At 42.5% G+C, this 21,386-nt stretch overlaps 1 protein-coding gene across 1 annotated transcript in view; it reads left to right on the forward strand.

The window, feature by feature from the left end:
- psda (pleckstrin and Sec7 domain containing a) overlaps positions 1-19,937 on the forward strand; it is a gene marked incomplete at its 3' end in the record, with an annotated part of 109,688 nt that extends 89,751 nt beyond the window's left edge. Inside the window, exons 13-20 of the mRNA XM_080740562.1 lie at positions 3,255-3,298; positions 7,131-7,321; positions 7,960-8,030; positions 9,981-10,138; positions 10,679-10,823; positions 12,159-12,302; positions 18,821-19,015; positions 19,812-19,937. Coding sequence (XP_080596688.1) covers positions 3,255-3,298; positions 7,131-7,321; positions 7,960-8,030; positions 9,981-10,138; positions 10,679-10,823; positions 12,159-12,302; positions 18,821-19,015; positions 19,812-19,937 — 1,074 coding nt within the window. The remainder of the gene's footprint in view (positions 1-3,254; positions 3,299-7,130; positions 7,322-7,959; positions 8,031-9,980; positions 10,139-10,678; positions 10,824-12,158; positions 12,303-18,820; positions 19,016-19,811) is intronic.
- Between the last annotated feature and the right edge of the window lie 1,449 nt (positions 19,938-21,386).

Below are 21,386 nucleotides of genomic sequence, written 5' to 3' on the forward strand. Positions count from 1 at the left end.
AAAATGATACTAAATATGTTTTTAGTGTCCAAATAAATTCCAAATATTATCAAATGATCTGGCGGCACCCCTGGACTGCCGTCGCGGCACCCCAGGGTGCCCCGTCACCCACTTTGAAAACCCCTGGTTTAGAGGACTCTCCAAAATCGAAATATGGGTTTACAAACAATGTCCCTTCTTCACGTCCCTGGTCAGAAAGCAGCCACGCTTTTGTAACAGACCAGCTGTGGAACGCTGTCATTTGATCCTGTCATGTTAGTGAACGCCAGTCATTTACTCAAGTACTTTTATTAGGGTTGGGATTCGGAATCGGAGGAACCAGATTCAACATTGAGGAACCAGGAATCAGTTTCCATCACATGTTGTACACTCTTGAGAGTGGAACAAATGCGACCCTTACGGGTCCATTTGGTTCCATTTGTACACTCTCAGAGTTATAGACCTGTAAAGCCTCTATCATAGTAGGCACCGCGGTGATAAGCTATCCACCGCGGTGTAGTCTTTTTAAGTCATAAAACTACATCATTACGTCATTACTCGCTGTTTTTACTTTCAGACAGATCGGCCCATCACCCCGTTCATTGATTGGTCGATCTAGACCAGTCAGTCACAGTGATAGGACTTCACCGTGACTGACTATGATGGCCTCCACTTGTTTTTTCACTTTAGGTGGATAGCTGATCACCTAAAATTTGCGGTGATAGGCTCTTCACCGCAGACTCTGATAAGGGCTTTAGAGTCCATTTGGAACCCCTATAGTAGGGGTGGGCAACTTTAATGATTAGAGGGCCACTATATTTTTACATTAACTCCAGAGGGCCACAATGCATATACAGTCAAACATAGGCGATCTACAAGCTCAAAACGTGTCGCATTGCAATACATTTTGAGCTTGTAGATCAGCTATTTTTGCTATTTTTGAATTGGAACCTGGAATTATGTTTTAGCAATTTTTTAATTGGAACCATGAAAAGTAACATTTTTCAAATGTGTTTATATGTTCTAAATGTAACTTTATGAGCTTAAATACAAATACATTTGATATAAAAAAAAGACTAGTGCTAAGTCATTAAGCTACTATTCTAAAACAGCTAGTTCCATTCCTTGATTCTGATTGGCTGGTTGCTGTGGTATGAGACTATAACCCACACCTTGAATCAGTTTATATCAAAGCCAGGTGCTTTATTTCTTTCCACACTAGAAGCGAGCGTTTGATTTTCTCTCAAATCCTGCCGTGCGGGTGCTTCTAAGCACCGCCCGCATGCATGGACAGTGACTGCCATTCAGTCACTCCGGGCGGGGCTTGTAAAGGCGAAAAGAGCCTCTATTCTCCAGGCACATCCTCGGCTGTTAGTTTAGGTTGCTATGCTAGCGTTTTTGATGTGATGTTCACCCACATAGCAGCTAAATCTGGATGAAAATAAACATGTGTATGGATCGAATATGGTTCTTAACATGAGACTGATAAGTCACTTAAGTGTTGTTTCCCTATTTTTTGGCAAAAAGAATGATGTGACTTTATAAGCACACACTGGCTTCCATAACACATACGGCTGAGAGGGTCGCCTCTCAGCCGGTGTATAATACCCTGTTAACCACTCGCCTCTTGTGGCTTATTGCTTTAATATAGATTGAAGTAATTAAAGTGAGTCATGTCGTGTGCATGGTTGGAATTGTAACAGCTGAAATCAATAATATATCAGTATCGCAGTATTAACCAGCGGGCGGCATTAAGTGAAGGGCCACCAGTTGCCCATGTATGCCCTATGGTGCCATTAACAGGGAATCGTTAAGGATCCGGAATCATTAAAATCCTAATGACTGTACTTACCGGTTTGAGGTATTTTTTACCTTTTAGTATTTTCAATACTTTAACTTTTACTCCTCCACATCTCAGAGGCAAATATTGTACTTTTTACTCCACTACAAGTAGTATTACAAAATATATTTAGACTTTGTCTCATTGTAAATAGCAGGCACCAGGGGCGTCAATTGGGTATGGCAGGGGTATGCAGCTGCCATACCCTGGGTCCAGGGGGGAAAATAAAAGCTACTTTTAAATGTAAATCCATGAATGTCTCTTTGTCTATCTGCGCTGTTTATTAAAGGAGCTATAGTCAACTTTTTCATTGTAGGGCCGACACTTTGTTTACATCCTAGTCTATAGACTAGAATGTAAACAAAGTGTCAGTCTGACAAAGGCCAAAATGATTATTTTATCATTATGTTACGCTTTTTGTGGTCATTTTTGAATAGAAACACATATATGAAGCTTATTTTTTTATTAAATATTTTCGAAACATTATTTTTATTTTAGCATCCGTTTTTCAAGAAAAAGTTGACTATAGCTCCTTTAAGTTGTTAAATTACAGTAAAATAACTACAAATGCAGAATTTAACATAATGGTCACTTTAACAAGGTATTATAATTATATTCCCCACACTTGTATTCTCCCCAGCTTGACAAAATGGTATACTCCCAGGTTCCGCAGGTGCAATGCATTATTGTTAATTGTGGCACGTTTACTAAAATGCTAAGTTTAGCTGCACTTGAACAACCGTTCCAGGCTGCCATATCCAGCCCAAGAAACCGTAGAAATCTGTGTAAAAAACTGACAGAAGTCGTTTTTATTTTTTTCAGACATTGTGAAAATAGACGATCTACAGTACATGCTCACAACGCCTCGCGCTGCTATTTTCACAATAGAACCGTGTTATCCAAAATGTAATGCCTATTTTCCATGAGGGCTCCCATCTTTGCCATACCCTAGCTTTTGCTGAACTGACGCCACTGGCAGGCACTTTACCACTGCACCACCCGAACTCCCTTGATTTATATTTTAATAAATGCCTCAATGTGTGGGCTCACATGTGTACTTGTGTTGTGAGGACATCAAAGTGTAGGACAGCAATTTTGTAAACCCCATTTATACCGTTATTTTGTTTACATAGTTTTTTATATTAATGTTATATCAACATTAAAATGTTTTTGTTTTTAGTTATTTTGTCACTTATTTGGAGACCCACGTGCAATATGCTCACGGTCCACATGTTGAGAACCACTGTCTTATTTCTGTAATTGTGCTTGGACCTCATGAGAGCAATAGAAGTACACGCACATGCGCTATCGACGCACTTGCGCGCACGCACGCACGCACGCACGCACGCACGCACGCACACACACACACACACACACACAATCATTCAATCAATCTAATTCCTTCCTCTCTCTCTCTCTCTCTCTCTCTCTCCAGGCTCTGTACAGCTCCATAAAGAATGAGAAACTACAGTGGACCATGTGAGTTCCTTCCTGAGATTACACTCTGTCAAAGCGTGTGTGTGTGTGTGTGTGTGTGTGTGTGTGTGTGTGTGTGTGTGTGTGTGTGTGTGTGTGTGTGTGTGTGTGTCTGTGTTTGTGTGTTTGTATGAGAAATAGCATGTCATATCTTAGTGTAGGGGTCTTCAACATGGGGTCCGGGACCCCTAGGGGTTCCTCAGAGTTATTACAGGGGGTCCTCCAAATCTTTGTGTGATAGAAACTTTTTTTCTCCTTTTTTTATATTAACCACTTGAACACCTACTGTATGTCGTCCATATTCTGGGAACTTTAGATCTACAAGCTCACAACGCCTTGCGCTGCGAGGCTTAGTGCAGACTAAGTACGGAGTGAAAGGTTGAGTTTATTAAGTATTGACACTTCAAGTGGTTAAATATCTGAAAAACCAATTTACGTTGAAACGTTGAAGACCCTTGTCTTATTGTGTATGTGCTGGTATGTGTAACAGGACATGTACTGTACCCTGTGTGTGTGTGTGCAACTGTGCATGCGTGCCTTAATGCTCCGTTCATGACCTGGCCCTCCACGCTAACCTGACGCCCTAATTTTAAAACCCTTGTTTCCATGGAGACAAGGTTTCTTATTTCCTCCTGGCAGTAATTACAGGTTCACTTCTCCACTCCTGTTCTCGTGTGTGTGCGTGCGTGCGTGTGTGCACACACCTCCATCCCACTCATACTGTATGTTGTTGGGCAGAAAAAAACCTTATCTCCCATGTTTTAACGCACACTTTTTGTGTTTCTTGGATTGATTGATTGAAAATGTTAGTAGACAAAAATGAAGAACAGTACAAGTATAGTCAATACAATAGAAATGTAGTACAGAACAAGTAATGGTTAAACACCCTGCCTAAAGGGAACATCCCACATAAGTCCTTTTACAGTCTTTTTTATGTTGGAAGTCCTTGGTATTCAATTCATGGACTTAACAAGCAAAGAAGCACAGAGCACATTCAATAACATCACAGTTATAAAAACACTATTATGTACAGGATAGGGGAAACAAGGGGGCGGGGCTAAGGTAAGGGGGGGTGCTCATTTCTCGCCTGTCTATGGGAGAAGTGATAACTACCTCCGTCTCTGGCCTCCTGAGTTTTCAGGGCAGCTTTGAAGGATGCCAGCGAGCTTCATGTTTTGAGGAAAGTAGTCAAGGAATTACACTCCTTGGTGGCAGTGTTGTAGAAGGAGAATTTACCCATATTTGTCTTATAATAATAATATAATAATAATAATAAACTTTATTTGTATAGCACTTTTCAAAAGCAAGTTAACAAAGTGCTTCACATCACACACATCACAAACCCCGACAGCAGAGTGGGGGAAGAAAAACCAAAAACAACAATAAAAACGCAGTCAGTTCGGTTAAGGCGATGCCTACAGCAAGAAGGATAAACAATAAAAATAGAGTCCTCATATAAAACAAAGAATCCACTTGCCCAGCACTAGTTAAAAGCCATTCTGTAGAAATGGGTTTTTAGAAGAGTCTTAAAAGTGGCCAGTGAGGTAGCCTGTCTGACTTCCAAAGGAAGATTGTTCCACAGATGGGGGGGCCCTTACGGCAAATGCTCTATCCCCTTCTGTGAACAGATTATGGGTTTGTGTTATCAGATCCTTGTGTGTAGATCGGTGTGTGCGCTCTCTGTGACCTTTGTACATTTAACGCCCCACACATCATACGATACAGCCTCACACAAAAGCATCAATCAAAAGTCGCAGATCCACAAGCTGGAAACATTTTGAGCTTGTAGATTTGCTACTTTTGAATTTGAATCCTGAAAAAGTAACTGTTTTGGACATATAAGGTTTCCACCCGACAGACGATATTGCCACATTTATCTACTATCTGCTTGGCCATGATCCTGTCGCTTACTGTTTTAGATTAATTTAATGTAATAATCTGAAACTGCAAGTGATTTATTTGTTCCTTTTTTGGGAACACTGGTCTACAATAATTTGAAGTAATAGAACAATATTATGCATCTAGGGGTGCAAAATGTATGGATTTAATCGATTTTATAAAACAAAATCTATAATTTGGGGGATAAAACAATTATTCCGATTTTTCTTTATGATATTATATAATCAAGGACACTTTGTCATGGAGCCAGGGATCAAGCCAGGCAAGCAGCAGACTTCACAACCTGCTCATCAGGAGCAACTAAGGGGTTCAGAGTCTGGCTCAAGGACAGTATAGTGACTGGGCATGTTTTTAACTGGCTCACTGGAAACACTCTGCTACACCAGTGGGTCTCAGAAAGTGTGGTCCAGGGACCCTCGTGGTTCCTTGAGGGGGATTTGAAATGAAATGTCCCTTAAAAGCTAGGTGTATAACTCTTGAGAGTGTACAGATGGAACCAAATGGACCTGTAAAGGTTCATTTGGTTATATATATATTTTCTAAGGAATCGACATACTGTAAAAGCCTAACGATGCAAGAAATCTCGCTAAACGGACCACCGATAGTTAGTTCATCATGATGAGTACAGTACACACCCCAAACCTCTACCAAAGTGTCCCTGTGCTTTTAGCCTCAGAACAGCCATGGAGAAAAACTGTTTGGAAAATCGTTCCCTTTCGGAGTTGTCCCTTTAGGTTTCATCTGTTCCTGTCTCGACACGCTGACACTCTCAGCCCTGGCATCTCTCTCTCTCGCTCGCTCTCGCTCTCTCTCACTCCATCCCTCTCTCTCTCTTCCTCTCCTGCTACTGTCCCCCCCTCCTCTCTGTGGGTTTGGGAAGGCTAGCTAGTTCCTTAGCAACAGATGACAGCAGTATAGTGTATATACATACACCAGTGGTGGAAAAATGTGCTCCCTTTTTGTACGGAAGTAGAAGTATCAATACTGCAATGTAGAAATATAAGTACTCATTATGCAGAATGTCCCATGTCACAAGTTTTCAAATGTATAAAACGTATCAAAATCTTTCGAAAATAGCCGGTCTACAAGCTCACAATGTGAGCATGTACTGTTGGTCGGCTATTTTCAAATGGCCAAAGTTGTTAATGTATGTTTTGTAATAATAATCAAAATCTATGAAGTAACTATAGTAACTAGTGTTTTCATATAATTGTAGTGGAGTAAAATTACAATAGTTTGATGTAGCTTGTGGAGTAGAGTAGAGAGAATTGGAACTACTCCAGAAAGTAAAAAATACCTAAAAATTGTACTTAAGTACAGTACTTAAGTAAATGTACTTGATTACATACTGTATACACTGTGCAGTAGCCAGTGTGACAGAGCATAGCTGGAAACTCACTGACACATGGCACTGGCATCTAGGGACACAACACAAGAAAGAGTGAATGTTGGTCCTTGACCAAATCCCACCGCAGCCATCGCTCTCCCTGTGTTGCCAGATTAATGCGAGAGAGACAAGCAACCAGGACGGTCTATGAAAACAAGCCCCAAAAGAAGCAACTGTTTTTTACCATTTAAACTGTACTTACCATATTTACATTGACTATTTCCAAATTTCCGATCTACAAGCTCACACGTTGTGACACTTTGAGGTTGTAGATGTGCAATTTTCAAAAATATTCATATTTTGAATATTTTTTAAACATGTTAACCAACAGAAATCTTGTATGGGATGTCCCTGGCACTATATATTTGATTGATTGATTTGTTGATTGTACACTTTATTTAACTGTACATGTAGCACTGATCCCAATTTAATGTATTTGTGCTGGCAGTTTTGTCTGTGTGTCTGTGTCTGTGTGTTGTGCGTGTCACAATGATGTTTAATCCATGTAAAAATCTCAACATGAAGTTTGTCCCCTCTCCCTTGCCGTAGCGACGAGGAGGAGCTTCACAAGTCCATGACGGAGTTGACGGACGTCCGGACAGACTCCGCCTCCCACACCATGAAGAGGGTCGTGAGTGGTGGAAACCCTCTGGTGGGAGTGGCCCACCAGGCTGACGCTGAGCTGTATAAAAACGGCTTCCTGGTTCGCAAGATCCACGCAGACCCCGATGGAAAGAGGAGTATGTCTAGTTATTGTTATCATTATCATTATCAATGAATGCTTCAGCATTAGTTTATGCAGGACACAAGAGTCTAGCCCCACCCAGCTGTAGTCAGCTGTCAGTCAGCTCTTTTCCTATTCCTCATTCTCATGTCTGCTGGTCATTACGTCACACAAGTCATACTCTAATCAAAACTCTCATTCAGTAGGGGAGGCTCATTTAAATACGGCTTGCTTTCTCTACCTATTTTTGGTTGAAGCCTCGGAAACACGCTGCTAGCTGCCTTCTCCACCCCAGCCTCCACCTTTGATCAGTCTGGCTAAGCTCAAATACTTGTGATTAGGTCTGTTGATTTAAGTTATGTGTCAATGTATTGCTATTGTATCTCTGTGGGGGTCTTGCTTAGCGTTCCCTGATTTTGCTTAGCAAGCATGCTTGCACAAAATTCAGGGAACATCTCCGAAAGCGGCGCCCTTTAACACTGAGATTAACTGTATTCCTTTTATGCAATAAATATTTACATCTACTTTGACGTGAGTGTTCCTGACTAAATTATCATTATCATTGTCGTTGTTGTTAATTTAAGCTCATTAGCCGTAATTACAGCATCCCTAGAATGTAGTAATTGTTTTCCACAATGCCTCATTTCTCCCCAGCTCCACGCGGTAAGAGAGGCTGGAAGTCTTTCTTTGGGATCCTGAAAGGCCTGGTCCTTTACCTGCAGAAGGTAAATACACTAACATACAGGAATAACATCATTTTGAGGTCAAGGACACTTGGCCTTTAAAACTGTTAAGGCCAAACACCAAGGCACGAAGGCCATCAAATAAAACAATGATTTTAAGTCCAAATAATTTATTTAAAGGGATATTTCACTTTAAAAAAAACTTTTGGTAATTTTATTGTTTAATCAGGCTTTTATGAACACCCTGAACAGTTTTTAATTTGCTTAATTAAATATTTAGATATTTGATGTAAATGTTACCAGGCCCTCCTCCTGCAGGAGGCCTCGCATACACCTAAAATGGAGTTTGAAGTTACAAGGGGTGTGTATGTGGAGAGGAACTGGGCCTGGAGGGCCTGGTAACATTTACATCAAATATCTAAATATTGAATCAAGCAAATTAAAAACTGTTCAGGGTGTTCATAAAAGCCTGATTAGACGATAAAATGACCAAACGTTTTTTTGAAAGTGGAATATCCCTTTAACTTGAAAAAGGTTAAGGATGATTACGTTTTAATATACTACAAGTACAGTATAACTATCAGTAGCCTAATATATAACCCGTTTATTTCACAAAATAACTTTTTGGCAAATTTCCCAATACATTTACAAAGTCACTTTGGTCTCAGTATTTCTCACATTCAGCACTGCACTTCACTGGTTGAAGTAAGGGTCACATGCACACACATGATTATTCACATATTCAAGGTTTTATTGTATCTTTTATTTTCATTGAAGATGGCTTGTGATTGGACTAGTAGTGATGATGACTAATGACTTTAGTTAATTTTACATGAGCTGGCCTAAACTATAGCATTTGTCTATAATTATCTATTATTATTTTAATCAATTTGGTTCGCCTAATACACATTAATATTATCCAACAACTTCTTATAATTTTTTCATAATCTATTTCCCCCTCTGGAGTTGCAGAGTTTAAATTAATGGTTGTTCTGTTACCTTCACTTGTCAAATGCTCCATGATTATCACCACAAAGACGTTGGAATTCAATAATTGTGGACTTGTGAGTGACACCCGCATAAAGGTAGGCTACACAAGAGCTTGTAGATCTGCTATTTCCAGAGCGCAACACCAGAGCGTCTTTATGTTCTGCTGGATCTCTTCTCCACTAGTCCCTCTCCACTAGCCCCACCCTGACACTTTAGTCTAGTTTTTATTTGTTGACAGAATTGTCAATATAGTCTTAGTTTCAGTCATCATAGCTTAGTTTTTATTTCGTTTTCGTCTGTGAAAACCTTTTCTGTCATAGTTGACAAACATAGTCCGTCATAGTTTAGTCGTCGAAATGCTGAACAGAAGGGGTGCAGTACAGAAAGTGTTGAGTAGTTGTTAGTATTGTGTGTTGTGCAGGCACATGAATCCATGAATGCAGTTTTTAACTATGGTGAAAGAAATGCAAATGCCCTCTTTCCTTGCCATACCTGAAGGCAGCATTCAAGAGTCCAAAGCCTTGTCCAAACTCTCCTGAACTTAAATGCAGCGTCTTATGTTGAAAGAATTGCCCTCTTTGTGTAGATTTCAGCCCATGCCTCTCTAAAGCTGCGTTCAAGGTTCGAGCGGCGCGATTACATACAAAGTCAATGCAAAGACGAGACGACGCGAACAATCCGAATGGGCGGAGCGAACGGCAAGAACGGTTGCTTCGGTATCTTCGCACCCACTTGGAAAAATCCAACTTCGCTTCACCCCCACTCCACCCATTGCGTCCTGACAGCCAATCAGCGCTGATCTTGTCCGGAGACACATTTGATGTTGGGACTCCCCTTTTTTCGGGTGTTTCGCCTTGATTCCAACAGGACATGATTGCTTTACCAACGCGGACCTGCGTGACCAAAGTGAAGCGATAGAAGCGACTAGAATACAAGAAACAGCTTCAGGTTTGGACGCAGCTTAACAGTCTCTGCACGTCCCTGGTGTTGTGTGTGTTGCAGGGGGAGTGCAGTGCAGACGTGGAGGTGAGCGACGAGGACCTGAAGAACGCCGTGTCCATCCATCACTCTCTGGCCATGAGAGCCGCCGACTACAACAAGAGACCCAACGTGTTCTACCTGCGCACCGCCGACTGGAGGGTCTTCCTGTTCCAAGCCCCGTAAGACTGTCTATCTGTCTGTCTGTCTGTCTGTCTGTCTGTCTGTCTAACTCAGGGGTGCCCACACTTTTTTTGACTTGAGAGCAACTTTTAAAATGACCAGCTCAACATGATGTACCCATCCAAACATTTTTACATGAGGGCCTGTGGCGGCACTGGCGTTACATATAAAACAAAGACACTTACGGTATGTTGCAGGGAAACAATAGGAAATGATGGTCCCTTGATGTCAGTCAATCAAGTAACCTTTATTCAAGTGACATTCTTTTTATAGTTTAATTATATAACTTTTTAGGGACATGTCATGTGGTCTACCTGCACAGCCTTTGTGATCGACTGGTAGATCAAAATCTACCTTTTGGGCACCACAGCTGTAGTATGATCAAGTATGGCGTTAATTTACGAGAAGAAAAACAATACACAACATGAGTTTAGGGTCCTTGACATGAAAAATGTTTTAGTGCCACTGATGTAGAGGACTAGGGTCTTAATCGCTGAACAACGGGGTGGAGACTCAATTCAAACTCCTCCTCTTCATAGGAACGCAGAGCAGATGCAGTCGTGGATCACCAGGATCAACGCGGTGGCCGCCATGTTTTCAGCCCCGCCCTTCCCCGCCGCCATTGGCTCCCAGAAGAGGTTCAGCCGCCCGCTGCTGCCTGGCTCCAACACTAAACTAACTCAGGTACACTTAATAATGCCTGGCTTCAACACTAAACTTCAGGTACGCTTAATAATGCCTGGCTTCAACACTAAACTAACTCGTACACTACTGCACATGTTTTTCAACACATTCATACAGACGACTGGAAACGATTATGATGATTATGTAAGTGATAGTCAATGGGGAGCAGGTAATTATTGAGAAATAAACGCAGACGGGGTGATATGCGTGGGGGTAGGGATGGGTACCTTTCACCTTTGAATCGATTCGATTCGATACTCGATACCTGGGAATCGATATGATACAGTTTTCGATACTTTTTATTTATCATCATTATTATTTACCTTTTTCTATAGGCTATTTTACACACCACAATAGATTATTTAGGCCGTCTAAGACAGTGGCTCAGCCAATTTCATATCAAGTAGTAAGCTAGTTGATGTGACTACTATTACTGTTACTATGGCTGCTAGTGTTTGTCTGCAATAGAATATACACATGATTTTTTACAGCTTGAAGGTGAATGCGCACATGAACTCCCAGAATGGAGTCATAGAGGCAGGCGGCTGGCTGGCGAAACTAAAACATGATTAAAAAGTTTGTTTCAACGTAACCGATCAATTCCTTTTACCAGACGGTCAGAACTATAGACACATGTGCCATACGCATCCCGGGACTGCATTCATTGATACGATGCAGAAAAAGGCTTTCACTTCAACACGGAAAGAGTTAAAGTCCCTTTGCTGCAGCTTAGAACTGCTGCTGTTACTTGCAGTGCCTGCAGCGAGTAGAGTAGAGTGGAGAGGCTATGGGGAGGTGATGATGATCACACAGTGTCACAGACGGAGAGTATAGACGTTGGATCATCATAATAAACATTATTGGCTATTGTTATTTTCAGTTGTCGGTTATGGCAAAACCTTTTCATAGATTCCATATAGTTTAATCGTTTGACAGCACTATCGTCAGTGTATTTTTAATTTGTGTCAATTATTGTTTGTTTTCAGATATTTAACCACTTGAACCGTCAATACTTAATAAACATGACCTTCCCCTCTACAACAAAGCTCTTTGCCGAAAATAGCCGATCTATTGCGAGGCGTTGTGAGCTTGTAGATATGCAATTTTTTGGCTAGAGTTCTCAGAATATGGACACTAGGGTTCAAGTGGTTAATATAAAAAAAAGGAGAAAAAAAGTAGTAACTCTTGATCCCCTGTCGAAGACCATTGCACTAAGTGACTCAAGTGAATCAAGCATTCAACCAAGCCGCGTAATAATCAAAAGATCACTGTGACTACAGTAATAATGGTGGAGAATCAGACGTTCATGGTATGGTGATTGTATCTTCTGGTCAGGAGGAGCAGGTGAAGTCTCACGAGAGTCGCTTCAGGGCCGTCTCCACGGATCTGGCCGACCTGATGGCCACGCCCCCCGACCGCAAGGTCAAAGGTCGCGAGCTGGAGGAACACAAACTACGGCAGGAGTACCTGGAGTTTGAGGTGAGAGGTCGAACACGGAACGCGCGCGCACACACACACACACACACACACACACACACACACACACACACACACACACACACACACACACGCACATACACAAGTCCCACTATCTACTACAGTCAGACCTGTGCCATATTTTGGGCCTAGACTAGCAATGACCGATGTTTTGCCTGATATTTTGATCAAAAGTCTCTTGAAATTGGTTTCAGTTTGAGAACATTCAACTTATAAGCAAAAGATTAATACAACATGTAAACTAAGCCATAAACAAAGTACATTAGGCTATACAAAGAGAAAGCAAAGAAGTGTCTTAATACCCACAGTCACAGTATGGCCATTTAAAGTGTTAAACACTGCTGTAAAGGGAAACACACACCGGAGGCGGCGCGGAGGCACCGATACGCTGTTCTATTTCTAGGCACTGCTGCGTGGTGAAAATGTTTTTCCCCACTGGGGAAATGGATGCGCCACGCGGCAGCGCGCCGCATTCGGTTGGTGTTAACGCGCTCCGCACACACGCTTCAATACTGCAACGCAACGCGTGCAGCCGCCGGCGTCCAGTGTGTGTTCCTGTTCCCCTTAACACTGCTGTAGTGTCCATTCCATATGTGTGCAGTTTAGTTTTAGTTTTTGACCTCTGAACAGTGTTTGTGCCAGTGGATCAGAGCAACGGTGCACCTCGCAAGTCACGATATTAGCAGGGTTCCCACGGTCATGACATTCCTGGAAATATTTTGAAATTAGAAAAATATTTTTCCAGTACCGGAAAAGTTTTGGAATTGATCAAGGGTCCTGGAAGGTCCTGGAAAAAATAGCTATGCATTGTCTTTGGTTATTGATAAGTTAATACCTCTGAAATTACAAATTAAACATGGGCCAAATTGTCAAATATTAGAGGTAGAAATTGTGAAAATAGCAGATCTACATGCTCACAACGCGAGGCGTTGTGAGCATGTAGATCTGCTATTTTCACAATAGAACAGTGTTATACAAAATTCCTCAACTCTTAGTGCTTGTCAGGGTTGGGGGTCCCCATTTAAAATTGATTATTTCGGGGGTCACGGCCTGAAAAGGTTGAGAACCACTGGCATACACTACCTGTCTTTGGGCATTGCGCATAGGAGTAAGCGACCTGTTATTGAGCTGGATTATTGTTATATAGTCCTGGAAATTGGGTTAAATATTCTGGAAACGTTTTGGAAATTAATTGGTAAAATTTTGTGGGAACCCTGTGTTTGTGGCGCCCACCGCCCGTATAGCCCAAGGTCGACCCACCTTTAAATAGGAAAGAAATACAAATAAATGACAAAATCCTTTCACTACCCCCTCTTTGAAAACCTGTGTTTTAAGCCGATGAGAGAGAGGGGGGGAAAAAAAAGTTTTCTTCAAAAAGAAATGAATGTGCAAAGCTTTTGAACACCGCCAGCATATTCATCTAGGTCAGCATGACACTTTTACCAAGAAGGATGGTGAGCAGATACATGATTTATCAGCAGCCAATCTCATTCCAAGGCCATAACCGGGGTTCTCTGAGGTCTCTGAGAGGTGATTTAAGGGAGGGGAGGAGAGCAGATGCTTATCTGCTGAAGTGTTGTATTTCTTAGGCCACGGCTGAGTGACATTTCAACATTTACAAATTTGCCCTCAAAGCTTATAAGGTGAATGTTTATTTGCCGTATATCATCTTTTAGGGTCCCATCCACATTTTAGGGCCAAGTAGGCTAGATCATTGTTTCATAAAAGTTGACATGTCAAGGAGACCCAAAATGTTATGTATTTGGCTACCATGTAAAAAAAAGAGTATTTGGCTATCATCTCTCGCTTTCCACCACTCGTCCCATAGACCAATGGTTCTCAAAGTAGATTCCAGGGACTCTGTGGGTTCCTTTAGGGGGATCTAAATTGACCCATACAAGTCTGTAACTCTGACAGTGTACAAATGGAACCAAATTAACCGGTTAGGGTTCATTTGTTTCCATTTGTACACTGTCAGAGTTAAGGGGAGACTTTGACATCTAAAAGTTTGAGAAACACTGCCATAGACTAGATTTTGTTCCGGTTGCGTCATTGACGCGTCAAGTGACCTTCCGGTTACCCCGGAAATAATTGGTGACCCATAAGCTAGCGAACAGCGCCATCCAGTGTCAAAATGAGGAACTCGTCAAGATTGTCATGCGGCAGCCTGGAGAATAACTCGTCAAGCTCATCATCACACAGCAAGAAATTTGTTAAAGTATGCCATATTAACTAATTTTGCTGGGGACCCCCTGGAAAATAAGTGGATTATAATGCATTATTAGTATGTTTATTATGCATTATAGACACAGGATGCATATAGCAGGTGTTACCAGGAATTATATTTTATAGAATTTAAATTTAAATAAAGTTTGAGGATCACTGGAATAGGTCATTAATTTATGGGGGGAAAAAAGAAGGAAAAATAAAACATGAAAAGACGAAATATCGACATACAGAAACAAGGTTTCTGCCCGACAGCAGCAAAGTTCTACACATCGTTGGCATTGTTCTAGTTGTACAGACTATAAGACTTCACAGCGTGCGCGTCAATACATCATAGCACAGCACACTCAGGGGGCGTTGGGGGCCAGACTGTACATCATTCTCTGGGGGCGGACGGCCTCGGCTGAGTGGGTAAAGAGGCCTCCTGGGAAGCGGAGAGGTCCCCGGTTCAGCGCTCTGGCCCCGGTGTACTTCTATGTGTCAAAGTGTCCCTTGAGCAAGACAATTAACTTCTACAGTAACTGCTCCCCGGGCGTTGTATTAATAGCTCTCGCTGCTCCTAATGGGATGGGTATATGCAGGGAGATGGCTGGGCACCTTGCTGACAAAGATGCTATTTTGTCCTTAAGAAATAACATATTTGGAAAAAAAAAAAATTAAGTAATGTGAACTCTACATGATTTGAACCTGCACGGGTCATAGTTATCAGACTTAAATTTACTCTTCAAGTTATTGTTGCTGCCCAATGTGGTTGGATGTAAAGGTTTTGTAGCAATTGTTTGCGTCCGTGGCCGGCCCTTTGTGTCCGCAGCCGGCCCTTTGCGTCCGTGGCCGGCCCTTTGCGTCCGTGGCCGGCACTTTGCTTCCGCGGACGCTTTTTTCGCGGACGCGGCAATGGACGCGGCCATGTCACTGTCACTCCCCCCTAGGAGTCCCGGACCCCCTGTTGAAGACCCCTGATCTAGAGCCAAGCTTTCATTATATTAAATGTAAGCATTGTATATAACTCCCGCTATGATCTGCGTTGGGTCTGTAACTCTCAACAGTGTACCATGTATTGTGTACCACTCTCAAATCAACAGCCTCAGAGATAAAATGTGTATCAAATGGGGGTCCGTGGCCTGATGCATATCAAACTGGGGTCCGTGAAATGGGGGGGGGGGGGAGGGCTGAAAATCACTGAGGTATAGTAGAGTGTGAAGACGTTAGAACAGGGGTCTTCAACAGGGGGTCTGGGACCCCCAGGGTGTCCTCAGAGTTACTACAGGGGGGCCGCCAAATCTTTGGGTGATAGGATAATTATTTTAAATGAAAAACTTGAACCCTCGTATCCCTATTCTGATGAGAACTTTAGCCAAAAATAGCAGATCTACAAGCTCTCAACGCCTCGCAGCGCATGGCGTTGAGAGCTTGTAGATCGGCTATTTCTGGCAAATAGGTTTGGTGTAGTGGTAAAAAAAGATCAGAGTGAAAAGTCACATTTCCTAAGTATCGACGATTGAAGTGTCTAAATGTCTGAAAAAAAGAACACAAATCCAACATAGACTGATGACAGTGCTGTCAAACAAGTCGATGAAAATCTGCAACACAATGGTATACAATGTATAGGCTCTAGTGGGGGTCCCTGCTTCATCTCCCTCTCAGCTAAGGGGTCCTTGGCCTGAACACGTTGAAGACCCCTGCAGTAGAGTGTTCAGACTGCGGTGTAAACTGGGCAGTGACTGTACTGTACAGTGCTCAGTGCCAGGGTGAGGTCATTGCACAGCTTGGGAGCCAACAGGGAGAAGAGAGACAAGGACTTTCTGGAGTGACTTTGGTGCTTTCATTCAATTAGTGTTCCAATGGGACAATCTTGTAAGCATACTTTAAAGGAGCTATAGTCAACTTTTTCTTGAAAAGCAGATGATAAAATAAAAATAATGTTTCGAAAATATTTCATAAAAAGAAATATAAGCTTCATATATGTGTTTCTATTCAAAAATGTTCACAAAAAGCGTAAAATAATAATCAAATAATCGTTTTGGCCGTTGTCAGCCTGACACCTTGTTTACAGCCTAGTCTATCTAGTCACAAAATGTAAATATTGAATATAAAAAAGAAAAGAGCTCCAGATCTTGACCATTGCACCAAGTCAAGTATAACGTTTGAGAACTTTGAGGACTAAAATATCAAATTAAACCTGGCCAAATTGCCAAATATTAGAAGCAGAAATAGTGAAAATAGCATGTTGTGAGAATGTAGATTTGCTATTTTCACGATAGAACCGTGTTATACAAAATGTAATGCCTCAAGTCTTAGTGCTCGTCAGTTAAATAGTTAAAATGTGATTATTTTGGGGTTCGCGGGCTATAAAGGTAGAGAACCGCTGCTGTAGTGCAGTGGTGTTACAGTACAGCGCCGGTGGTGATGAGACTCATCCTCCTCCTCCCATAGTGTTTATAAATGACACACTCCAACGGTGGACGAGTGCAGAATGTATTATATATACAAACAGTACATGTTATATTGTAATATTGTAATACCAAAACCTCAAAATTGTACCTAGGTACAGTACTTGAGTAAACAACGTACTTAGTTACTTTACACACACCGACACTTATAGAATCGGGTCAAAATCCAAGTTTCACGATTTTTCAAAAATAGCAGATCTACAAGCTCGCAGCGCGGCACCGAGCTTGTAGATCTGCTATTTTTCAATAGTTACAGCATAAAATAATGATACACAATAATGTGTACCCGTTCTAAATGGTCTTTAAGCATAGTCACGTCACCGTGTGAAGAGGAACTTAACTTTAGTGAGCTGTGGGTCTGTTGAAGGTGGAACACACTGAAGGCTCATTACAGTGAATACTGCAAAGGTCTGGTGGTGTGTGGAAGAAGTCTTTTCCCTTTTGTATGGAGCTTTGTTCTTTTGTCCAGCACCTCAGCCGTGCTATCTCATTACACACACATATACACAACACACACACACACACACACGTTTGTATTAACAATTTTATGACTACCGTTTGTGCAGTTTTTTGCGGGAGGGGGGGGGGGGGGGGGTATTTCTTTTTTTAAGCCTAACCATGCAGCAGAAAATATCAGATCTTCACCTTGGCTATTTGCGACACCGGAATGCATATATGAATCAGGCATGAATCTAAATTATAACCTCTAAATTGTTACAATTAGGCATTTAGAGGTTATAGTTGAATTATTTTCTAATGTAATCTAAATGTGAAAATGTTTATTTCTAACCATAAAACAACAATTTCTCTTCCCAATAATGTCTCAATTTCTCACATTCTACTTCTACTCTACTTATGGCCCTCACAAGTAGAGTAATACGAGTACGCACGCACGTACGCACGCACATGACTCATGGACATAGCAATCATCACTGTCCAATTTCATGTCCTGTTTCCCACTGCACCATTACTGTGTTCACACTGTTCACACAAGGGGTGTGTGTGTGTGTGTGTGTGTGTGTGTGTGTGTGTGTGTGTGTGTGTGTGTGTGTGTGTGTGTGTGTGTGTGTGTGTGTGTGTGTGTGTGTGTGTGTGTGTGTGTGTGTGTGTGTACGTACGTGCGCAGGCATTAGATTCATAACTGTAGTTTATCATTGACGGACCAAATGGGAACATGTCACATGTACTGTACTTGCTGTGATGCTGCATTCACATTGGCAGATACAAAGCTACAGTCCTCTACCATCCATTTTAAATGGAAGCCAGCGGCGTGAAGATACAGTTCAGAGCTGCGTCCAACGTTTGTGGCCGCTAACAAAGCGACAACAGATACCAACGCTATAGTCTTGCGTAGCCAGAACACTGTTCCACCATCTCTAAATTCTATAGCCTAATAGATTATGTATGACGGAAGCATTTGAACATTGTTGGAGGCAACAGTCTGGCCACGCGAGACTACCAAAGCGTCAATCCAAGTTGAGTTAGCTTCAAATTCAGCTGCAAAGCTACAAATTGTTGTCCTGTAAATCACATGCTATAGCGAGAACACGGAAGCGGAGAAAAACACAATTCTGTGAACATTTTTAACAGGAAACGGATGTAGGTCCGGTTTTTCATTGATGTCAAAATCCATCGATGGTGCTGTGGGCTTACTAAAAAATCTGTCACAAATCTGTCAATGGCAGTGAATGTTAATGTAAACCTTTTAGCATTCTTTTGTATAAATCTGTGCCGCCCTGCCTTGTCTTTTGCAAACAGTTTATAAAGTACGGTACTCTCTCTCTCTCTCTCTCTCTCTCTCTCTCTCTCTCTCCCCCGGAACAGAAAACGCGGTACGGGACCTACGCCATGCTGCTCCGCGCCAAGCTCCGTCTGGGCGTAAACGACAAGGACCTGTCTGCGTTCGAGGCCAAGCTGTTTGAGGACTCAGGGCTGCAGAGAACCCACTCCAGCCCCTCTCTGACCCAGGAGAGCGGCTCCTCGTCCAGCCAGCCCAGCGGCCCCAAGGACAAGGACAAGGTAAAGTACCGTACAGGACAGTCGGCCTGTGACTTATAGGCCATAGCAGTTTTCTGGTTCCACTCAAAACTAGGCCATTCATGGTGCGCTTCAATGTTATTTCTTCACCTGGTTGGCACTTTTACAAAAAAGAAAAAAATAATAATGTCACAGAATTATTTTGTTAACAGTTCTGCTGCCGTTGACAGTCCTCACCGTCATTTAAAGGGTTAAAATCATGGTGCTGTTGACAGCGCTCACCGTCAATCTTACTGTAAATACAGTAAATATATTATGACTTACTGTACGGCTCCGTGGTCCACTGTGCATCGGTAAATCCCGCGACTTGTTTACAACGCACGTTGGGCGTGCACGCGAAGTGAACCTCCTCCATAGTAAATCCATTGAGAGGCCCATAAAGAGACTTCATTTACTCAAAAAGAGACATTTTGATCCAAAGGGTGGCCTGTTTACAGTACAAATTGCACTCGGCTGGGCGCAGCCATGTTTATTTTCTGGGCCCACGCAGTCATGTTACTAGATGACGTAAACATTGCAGTCAAGTGATAATCCAAAAAAACTAAAACAACCCCGCCCGGCCCTTCAAAATAATAGCGGAGGCCTACGGAGGAATCGGCGCGGCACCAAGGCACCAAGCATCCCTTCAAAATAAGAGGCAGTAGAAGTGTTAATTGTTTAGGGAGCAGCACTGGTGTGTTTGTTTATATTAAGAGTTGTTGGTCGTACAAAAAGTTAAACGGTTTTGAGATTATATTTTGCTTTAATCCGGCCATGTTTCCTCCCTGCCATCCTATAGGACAAGGACAACCACCGGACGTCCAGGTCCTCCTCCGTCAGAGAGGGCAGTAAGAAGAAGCGCTCCTCAGAATCCCTGAAAGCCAACCAAAACCAGGCGCCCGCCAAGCAGGGAGAGGCGCCGTAGGGCTGGACTGTATGGCTGCAATGTTTGAGTTATTTATTTTTTTACAAGCTTATTTTCCCAGGCTTTTATTTGACAGTACAGAGAGACAGGAAAGAGAGAGAGAGAGAGAGAGACATGTTAGTGGAACGGCAGAGAGAAACTGGCTAATTGTTCGGGAAAGAGGGACATGTTAGTTGAACAGGAAAGAGAGACAATTTAATTGTACAGGAAAGAGACAGGTCAGTGGAACGGTAAAAAGAGACGGCTTAGTGGAACAGTAAAAGGAGACAGGTTAGTGGAACACTAATGAGAGATAGGAACCGTAGAGAGAGACAGGTTAACGGTACAGTGAAGCTAGACAAAGAAAAGGGAAAGCTGGGCACAGCGTTGGAATTGGAACCTGTGATACCAGCGTCGGTACAGACGTGTGCCGGGGGCCGGTACGGATGGAAGCCACCGGGACGTCCCGGAAACACGGTGCGTGTTTATGAAACGGCACTGGGGAACTATGGGTAATAGCCGGGACGTTTTCTTCCTGGCGATACCGTCCCGTCTTGCCTGGAAGGACAGAGTCGAGAGACAAAGGAAAAGCACTGGTGATGGACATGAGTCTGGAAACAAATGAAGGACAAGAGAAAAGGAGTGCAGGTGGAGATATGCGTATGTCTCACCTGCGTTCCGAACAGACTTATGTCTTTAAATCCTGTCAACATTTTGTGACCATAACGGTTTTTGGACCAAACGTTTTTTTGTTGTTGTTTATTTGTAGGAGACAGAAAGCCATTCTTTTTTCAGCTATTGTATTCCTTTGCAACAGTGGTTCTCAGGCTTTTTTTTATTTTCCAAGGACCCCCCCCCCCCCTGTTTGGTGTGCATTAGGCCACAGAGTCAAACCCCCATTTCTTTTTCTTTTTTTGAGGGTGTAGAAATGGAACCAAATGGAATTTGGTCGCATTTTCTTGTACACGCTCAAAGTTACATACCTATAAGGGTCAATCCATTTGGCTTCCTCTGACTATCAATCACTTAGCTGTCTCAAGGACCCCAGGGAGCCCCTGGACCCCTGCTTTTGAGAGCCACTGATTTACAAGGTTCAGTTTAAGGGAGAGGTGAAGGTAATTGTCACCCAAACCAGTGTTGTTTTGTGGAGCTTCATGTATCTGCTGTACTTTGCTGATGCTCCTGTGCAGGGAGCAGCTCACAGAGAGAGATGGTTGTGGGTTCAACCTCTTGCTCAAAGGCACTTCGGGGTGGGGGGGGGGGGGGGGCACAGAACTGATTACCTTCTGATTACTGGGGCAGCGTCTTTAGCCGCCATCCAAAAAGCTGGTTTCCCTTTAAGACGGTGACTATACAGTACGTCCGTTGTGCACCGCTATGTCGCTCGCCAAAAAGATCCACGGATCCACAAGCTTGTCCATCTTGTTCTTGTGGAGCATGGGTCTTCAACAGGGGGTCCTCCAAATCTTT

The sequence above is a fragment of the Nannobrachium achirus genome (genome assembly GCF_963921795.1).
Source record: "Nannobrachium achirus genome assembly, chromosome: 13".
Taxonomy (NCBI): domain Eukaryota; kingdom Metazoa; phylum Chordata; class Actinopteri; order Myctophiformes; family Myctophidae; genus Nannobrachium; species Nannobrachium achirus.